The 7,500-nt window shown below is 39.5% G+C and overlaps 2 protein-coding genes and 1 long non-coding RNA gene across 5 annotated transcripts in view; 2 read left to right on the top strand and 1 right to left on the bottom strand.

The window, feature by feature from the left end:
• rph3aa (rabphilin 3A homolog (mouse), a) overlaps nucleotides 1-987 on the top strand; it is an 18,506-nt gene extending 17,519 nt beyond the window's left edge. The window contains exon 17 of the mRNA XM_043231678.1: nucleotides 131-987. Within this exon, the coding sequence (XP_043087613.1) occupies nucleotides 131-264 (134 nt within the window). The 3' untranslated portion in view covers nucleotides 265-987. The remainder of the gene's footprint in view (nucleotides 1-130) is intronic.
• The window catches only part of LOC122333847, a 23,175-nt gene extending 18,935 nt beyond the window's left edge, over nucleotides 1-4,240 (bottom strand). For both annotated transcript variants that reach the window (XR_006248681.1, XR_006248682.1), the window contains exons 1-2: nucleotides 4,099-4,240; nucleotides 3,892-4,031 (exon numbers count right to left, since the gene is read on the bottom strand). This is a non-coding gene — a long non-coding RNA (uncharacterized LOC122333847). The remainder of the gene's footprint in view (nucleotides 1-3,891; nucleotides 4,032-4,098) is intronic.
• The window catches only part of pla2g3 (phospholipase A2 group III), a 7,633-nt gene continuing 1,243 nt past the window's right edge, over nucleotides 1,111-7,500 (top strand). Inside the window, exons 1-5 of one of the 2 annotated variants that reach the window (XM_043231675.1) lie at nucleotides 1,111-4,390; nucleotides 5,193-5,325; nucleotides 5,506-5,640; nucleotides 6,375-6,682; nucleotides 6,770-6,899. In XM_043231675.1, coding sequence (XP_043087610.1) covers nucleotides 3,856-4,390; nucleotides 5,193-5,325; nucleotides 5,506-5,640; nucleotides 6,375-6,682; nucleotides 6,770-6,899 — 1,241 coding nt within the window. In that variant the 5' untranslated portion in view covers nucleotides 1,111-3,855. The remainder of the gene's footprint in view (nucleotides 4,391-5,192; nucleotides 5,326-5,505; nucleotides 5,641-6,374; nucleotides 6,683-6,769; nucleotides 6,900-7,500) is intronic. The other variant, XM_043231676.1, reaches the window with a different exon arrangement.

Genomic DNA, 7,500 nt, shown 5'->3' with positions numbered 1-7,500 from the left:
TGACGGCACCCATTCACTGCAGAGCATCCGTCGGTGAGCGAGTGTGTATTCAAATCTGTTTAAACGAAGAAACTAAGGGCGAATGCTCATTATTATTCATTTAAGCCCTTCTTGTGTCTCTTCCGCACAGGTGGCTGCCAGCTTGGTATCACAGCTAAAGGCGAATGTCTGAAGCACTGGTACGAATGTCTCAAGAACAAGGACAAGAAGATCGAACGCTGGCATGTCCTGCTGCATCAGAGCAACATTGAGGCGGACGACTGAGGCGATTTATCTCCAGAGACGGCAGTATGCGATTCCACCTAAAAAAAAAAAGTAATCTCGCTTACAAGCCCAAACTGCTGATAATGTTTTCTTTTCATTCGGGGGGAAAAAAAAAAGCCTTTGTCTTTGCCTCTCCTGAAACCCTGTGATGAGCTACGGTGGCCCAATCGAGAAAAACCTAGAAAACCCGGTTACTTGGTGAGAAAAAGACAGGGCATGGTATTATTTCACTTAGCAAATGCCTTAAAGAACAAAACCTCATGAATACAGATGTGACGGAAATATATTAGTCATCTAACCCTGCAACCAAATGTACTCAAGGACACTGGGAAAAAATAGACTTCGCTCGCGTAAAAGCGGTTCTTTAAGTAAAATAGCACGTTAAATGCTATTGTTTGGCATTAGAAATATACGCTGTCTTTGCATATGTCTACTATTTATTTAAGTTTGTTTTAATCGGTGTGCCGCAGATGAGAAAGACTGTGTGTGAAAACAAACTGTGAATAGAAAAATGTAGAAAAGCATTAGAGTTATATCCAGTAAATAACGGGTTGTTCAGTATTGCATCGACTACATATGAAAATATCCTGTTGTTATGTGCATGGACGTGATTCCTAATTATGCGTCATTCTCATCGTTTGAATTTATTTCTGTAACGTTTACAGGCGTTGGTAAAACCCAATAAAGTGTTCGAAGCTATCGCCTCCGAATCGGCGACGTGAACTGCTTATGTGTATTTCTCTACAGCCCTCTGGAAACCGGAGCAAAGACCATGAGGTGAACTCTATACGTCTCTGGTACGAGGTGTCATGCCAAGGCCGGCTCTTTGGTGTTGTGTCTGATGTTAGTATGCTATCTTTCAAGGTCGTGTTCTTTAAAAACTTCCCCAAAGCGTTGACCTTCGAACGGTGACGAGGAATTAGACTCCCCTGGGTCTTTCATCTATCGCTGTCGTGTTTGCTTACGTCGTTACGTAACGGATTAACCCGGCGTTCTTAAGTCGGCAGCTTTTTTTCTGATTAGGCCTAAATGCATAAATTCTCGTTTGGCTGTTTCATTTAGAAAAGTACGTTTTGTGGCACCAAAATGAATTGGGTTTTTTTTTCATCCCTAAAAATATGACTCAGTAGGGATGGCGCATTTTTGTAGGCTAACACACGGTCCATTTTACAGACATGGGCGTTTTTAATTGGGTTAAATTCCTCAGTTAAGATCTACGCTGAACACAAGCTCAAGATATTTTAATGTTTCATTCCATAACATAAAATACATCAGTAACACCCCTTAAGTTTATAGCTTTTACTAGTCATGAGAAAGGCGGTTGCTAACAAGTGTCTAAATGGAACTAGAGGTTGTCTGGAAAGACAAAACTCATCTATACTGTGTTTTATATTAAAAGACTTCAAGACAGAGTTGTCTGAAGCTTCATGGTGGTGGTGTTTAAGTCGTAACTGTAGTGTAGTTCTTTAGTCTAGCTTTCTATTATGTTAATTTGTGAAGACTAAACTCGTAAGAATCACATTTGTTCGTAACGGAGCTTATTTCACGCAATAATCCAAAATCAGATGGAAAAATCCTATTAGAAATATCCAACTGCGTGTCATTTTGACGATAAAGAAAACGAAGTCTCCTGAAAGTAGGTTGGATTACCAGAAAATTTAAAAAAACTGACAGTACATCGTTATTCTGTTTGTTTTGATAAAACGTTAGCGTTTGCTACGGCAACAGTGACCCCAACCAATGGCGGAAGTGTGTGGGGGCGGAGCTATCCGTCACGACCAATGGCGGTGTTTGGGAAACGTACGAATTTGAATATTTTTTCAATTCTCGTCGAGAGCGCTTAACGGCACAGAAATAACACCCATCGCTTTCAATAACGCAAATGTACCCCCGCTCGACGAATTATGCTAACTCGTTTCTCATATTCAGAACAAGTCTGTTTTGCATGCGTCTTACTTAAGGCTGTTTTGAATGAATATCCATTACCCTGCACCGAAGGAAAAAAAAGAAGAAGAGAAGCACGTTAAAAAAAATTCCAGCTCACCGGGGGTTTTGACCGTAATGGCGTAATTGCAATTATTCCAAATTGAGCTAAGTATTCCTCTGAGAGCATTCTACCTTTTAGTGAAAGTAATTGCCGAAAGTAAACGTTTTTAACTTCTCGTCTGATAGCAATCTGGTCATTTTCTCCGGTTTCCTCCAGCTTGTGTTTTTCCCTCATCTTGCGGATGTTGGAATTAGGTTCACCGGAGGAAGTACCGCCAATAAAAGCGCTGTAATGGTTAACCTGACTGGGACCGCGGCTGATGGTGACAGGGCAGAAACTTTGTGCGAATCAGGCGAGCTCTGCGCCAATCAGCGCGGGCGGACACGTACAGCAAACCCGCGTGACCTTTGCATCTTCATGTAAACACTGCAGCCTCCCCGCGGCGAAGCGAATGGGTTCAAAATTAATAAAAAGTCCCAGATGGGAATAAAAGTTATAAATTGACCAGTTGGCTGAAATGAGAGACGTAAGCAATATTAAACACTTAAAATCTGTTAAAATGATATTAACTGACATCTAATAAAGAGAAACTTCAGTGCTTTCTAACCTTTATCAAAGTATTATTATTAAGTATTCTGGACATTAAGGCCTGGTTTTATAGACAGGGTTCAGCCCAAACCAGGATAAGGGCATTTAAGTAATTGTTTGAAACACGTTAAGCATTACTGGTGTGCATCTTAAGACAAAACAAAGTAACTGACATGTTTTAAGATCAGCCAGTGCAAGTTTCTTTTAGTTGAAACAGCTCAGATTCACAATTTAGTCTAGGACCAGGCTTAAGCCTTGTCTCTGAAACCAAGTCTTTAAAACACATAAAAAAATTAAGAACCAAAGCAATTTTGTGACAGCTGTAGATTTCCAAAAGACAGAAACTGCATGTAAGGAATATGTTAGTTATTAACATGCAATAAAAAAAATATATTTTTGCATGACTTTTTTTGCACGAATATATAAATGTGTGCAAAATATGGTTTGTTGCTGGCAATAAATATTTAAGAAAGCATACTAAATAACTATTTAATTTGAATATATTAATGCACGGACTACGAAGACTGACCTAATTTAACCTGAACGCAGAAATGTAATAGTTTTCGGATCGGATGTTTCTTTTCTCCTCCCAAGTGGAGTTTGAATCTTTTTGTCACGTTGTAAAGAATCGTTTCATCGTGAGTAATAAGATATTAAATGTTTACTGCTGAGGGCATTGTTGACGCTAATAAAAAACGATAGTGATCAGCCAGAGAGATGATTGCACTCGTGTAAACCCAGGAAACAGGGAGGGTTTACGATCTGATTTACATCTTTTTATGTACATGTGTGTGTAGACATCTGTGCTTCCAAGTCTGTGTTTACCAAAGACACACCCCCTTGTGTCATCCCACCCCGTCTGTTGTGATGTGGCCATGAGCAACGATGCAAGGAAGATCCCACATACGGAGTATAAATACGGAGGTGCTCTCTGCCAGAGATCAGGGGTTAAAAACCCAGCTGCCCTGCACAACCTCTGGCTATTCATTCATTAAAATACGAAACAACTTCTAAAAATGCAAAGCAAACACCTTCTACGTGCAGTTCTGTACCTTTCTGTGCTGTTCCGCGCTTGTTTCGGGGCCGAAAGCTCCGACACGTTCTGTATTTGGACTAGATCGGCTTCAGAGGGTCGAACGCAGCACGCCTTCCTCCGGAGGACGCAGACGTCTCTTCTCTTGTACGACAGCATCTGGGACGAAAACGACCGCCTTTTTAGCTGCGTAACGAGTGACGAGCAGCCTGTGATTGAGAGTTACCTGTACAGGTGTCGGGAGGACGGCTCTTTCTCGAAGGCCCTCGATGGACGCTTTGACGTTAGGGAGCTGGTTGAACCTCACGGCCCCTGTGAGGCTGCAGGCGCTGCCGAGGAGTTTACGGCGTCTGTACGGAGGACCAGAGACCTGGGGAGCGTTGAATCTGATGGACTGGAGCGCCAGGACGGTGGAGAAAGCTCCAGACAGATGCTGCAGCGCTCTAAGAGAGCATTGATGATCCCAGGGACTCTGTGGTGTGGCTCAGGAAACAAGGCTATGGCCTTTGGTGACCTGGGTGAGTAGGATTACATCAGTCAATCAATCAGTAATATATATAGCATAAAATCTAACTAGCTTTACATTTTATTATCTATAATTGTAAATATTTCTAATAATTTAATTTATATGTCTATATGTGTAAAATGTACTAATCATTTTAATTGCTATGTTAATTCTAAATATTTATATTTATTCTAAATATAAATGTTTATTTTTTTACATTATAATATTTAAATTAAGTACTTACTGTAATATTGTAATAAAAGATGACAGAAAATCTTTGTAAATTGTTTTTACAATATTAACTGTAAAAATGGGTTTTGGAAATAATTTAATAATTACACACACACACATACAGTATATACACATATATTATTATATTTTAGATAAACATATATATATATATATATATATATATATATATATATATATATATACACTATAAATAATATTAAAATAAATATACATATAATTTAAATATTAAAAATAAATTAAAAATATAAAAAATAAATCTATATATATATATATATATATATATATATATATATATATATATATATATATATATATATATATATATAAATAATGTTTCTAAATATAAGATTTATTTATTTATTTTTATACTACAATTCTCAAATTTTTAAAATATAAATAGAAGCATTTTCACAAGTGGCCCCAAACATTTGAATGTCGGTGTATATTAAACTGAATTATATTTAAAGGTACAAATATTTACATTCAGGTGGTTATGCACTTGTAAATTAAACTGGTTAATTTAATTGCACGTGAAATAAAAAAGGAAAAATCCTGACCTGCAGGTGTCTTTGATGATACGGACAAATGCTGCAGAGAACACGACCACTGTAAAGACACCATCGCCTCTTTTTCATATAACCACGGTGTCTTCAACACGAACGTCTTCACTTTATCACACTGCGACTGTGACAACAGGTATGTCCTGCTTCATTCACTAGAGCATCGGTTTCCCGTTGAGACGAACATTCATTCCACAGCGCTCTGTTGAGTAACACGAGACATGTCCAACATGACCAGAGAGCTACTTCCCTGAGCGAGCGTCTCGGGTTACTGTATCTTATGACATTGCAATCAGGTCCTGCGATATGATTTCAGGTTCCGCCGCTGCCTCCTGGGTGTTAATAATACCATGTCCAACCTTGTGGGCTACGGATACTTCAATGTGCTAAAGATGCGCTGCTTCGAGTTTTCTCAGGCGATGCAGTGCGCCAAGAGAACGTGGTGGGGCATGTATGTATTCCGTTTCAGTTGACTCAGCACTTTTTTTTAGTAAAATAAAGGTAAAACGAGACCTAAAATGAATAACCTGGCACGTTAGAGTGATTCCTACACTACCGTTTAAAAATCTGAGGTTGTGCACTTGAAAAACGCCTCTCATGCTCACCAATGCTGCATTTCAATGCATTTTATAAATGCAGTAAATTTGGTAAATGTTATTACTATTTAAAACAACTCTCATCTGTTTGAATACGTATTAAAATATAATTTATTCCCGTGAGGCAAAGCTGTATTTTCAGCATCATTCTAATATGCTGATTCTGATTATTATCAATGCTGAAAACAGTTACGCTGCTTTATATATTGGCGTAAATAAATGATATACTGTGTTTTATTCCAGAATTTATCGATGAACATAAAAGTCCAAAACAACAGTATTTTATTTTCAAAACAGAATCTTTTATTTTACTGTTACCTTTGATTACTGCAATGCATAAAAGTATTAACGATGGAATAATAAACAAATACACAATTTTTTATTTTATTTCACATTACACAGGCTTTTGAATTTTTCGTCGAAATGCGCGAGGTTTAAAATGGTTTAAAGTCTGACACAAAACAAGCAAAAGCCTCGTTGAACTTTGGAAATGGATCTCTCTGAAATCTTGGCACTTTAGCGTGATTTGCACATAATGCACGTAATGCTGTGCACACAGTTACAGGGCCTCGTTTTTTCTCATTGGCAGGTGTGCGATTTACGAACTTGCTCAATACGCCGTGGTGAAAGACGCAGCAAACTACACCGACGCACTCCCCGAAGAAGACTTGGAGACGCTGGAAGCGGGTTTTCACCGAGCGGTCGCTCCGGGACGAAACCAGGTCACCAGAAACACAGAAGAATCACTTACTGCGGAAGATTCCAGGAGCGGCGGCGAAGAACCGAGTCCAGTTTCGACATGGCCGGGGCCATCTGTTACAACACTGCAGTCCCGGAAATCTGACGCTTCCGTTCCTCCAACAGACGCACCGAAGATAACAGACAGAACACAAAAAGGTAAATGTGACTCATATCGGATCTGTCGTGAATTGACCAAACTTGGAATCAAAGCCTCATTTTTTTGGTTTGCTTTTGGTTTTCCAGGCAAGTTTGAGACGTGCGACCTCTACAGAGACCTGGATTCATGCCATCTACGGATCCCTGCTTTGCAGGAGAAATTTGGTCTACGAAACCCTGGCGTGAGGACGCTTTATCACTGTAACTGTACTGCCAGGTGAATGCACATTCAGCACAGTATGTCCGCCCAAAGACGCCAACCTCCTCCTCAAAAATGAAAACCGTACCACCTTCGGGCCATCCGAGATGCAGAGGAGTTCGTTTCTCACTTCGTTTAGCACTTGCTCACCGACGGGTGCTTTGCAGTGAATGGGTGCCGTCAGAATGAGAGACGATAAAAACTTCCCACAGCGCTCCGGTCCATCAGCTAACGTCTTATGAAGCGAAAAGCCGCATGTTTGTAGGAAGCCAGTCTTTTATCCATAATATTCTTCCAGTGGAATAATGGTCTGAATTCGGGAGATAAATATAAAACAGTTTTGTGAGAAAATCAATATGGGTTATGGACTCATATTTTGGCCAGAAGCAATGATTTAATGCTAAAAAGGATGAATTTGATTATTGCAGACATGCAACTAATGGACTGGAGTCCAGTTTATTTGGGGATTGCTATGTTTTTATCAGCTGTTTAGACTCTCATTCTGACGGCACCCATTCGCTGCAGAGTGATCTCATGCTACATTTCTCCAAATCCGTTCCTATGAAAAAACACCATCGTGGCTGGCCTGAAGGAGAGTAGATTTTAAGCTGTTTTCTTA

The sequence above is a fragment of the Puntigrus tetrazona genome, unplaced genomic scaffold, assembly GCF_018831695.1.
Source record: "Puntigrus tetrazona isolate hp1 unplaced genomic scaffold, ASM1883169v1 S000000397, whole genome shotgun sequence".
In the NCBI taxonomy this organism is placed as follows: domain Eukaryota; kingdom Metazoa; phylum Chordata; class Actinopteri; order Cypriniformes; family Cyprinidae; genus Puntigrus; species Puntigrus tetrazona.
The sequence above is the reverse complement of the archived record's forward strand: the minus strand, read 5'-3'. Positions and strand labels throughout refer to the sequence as shown.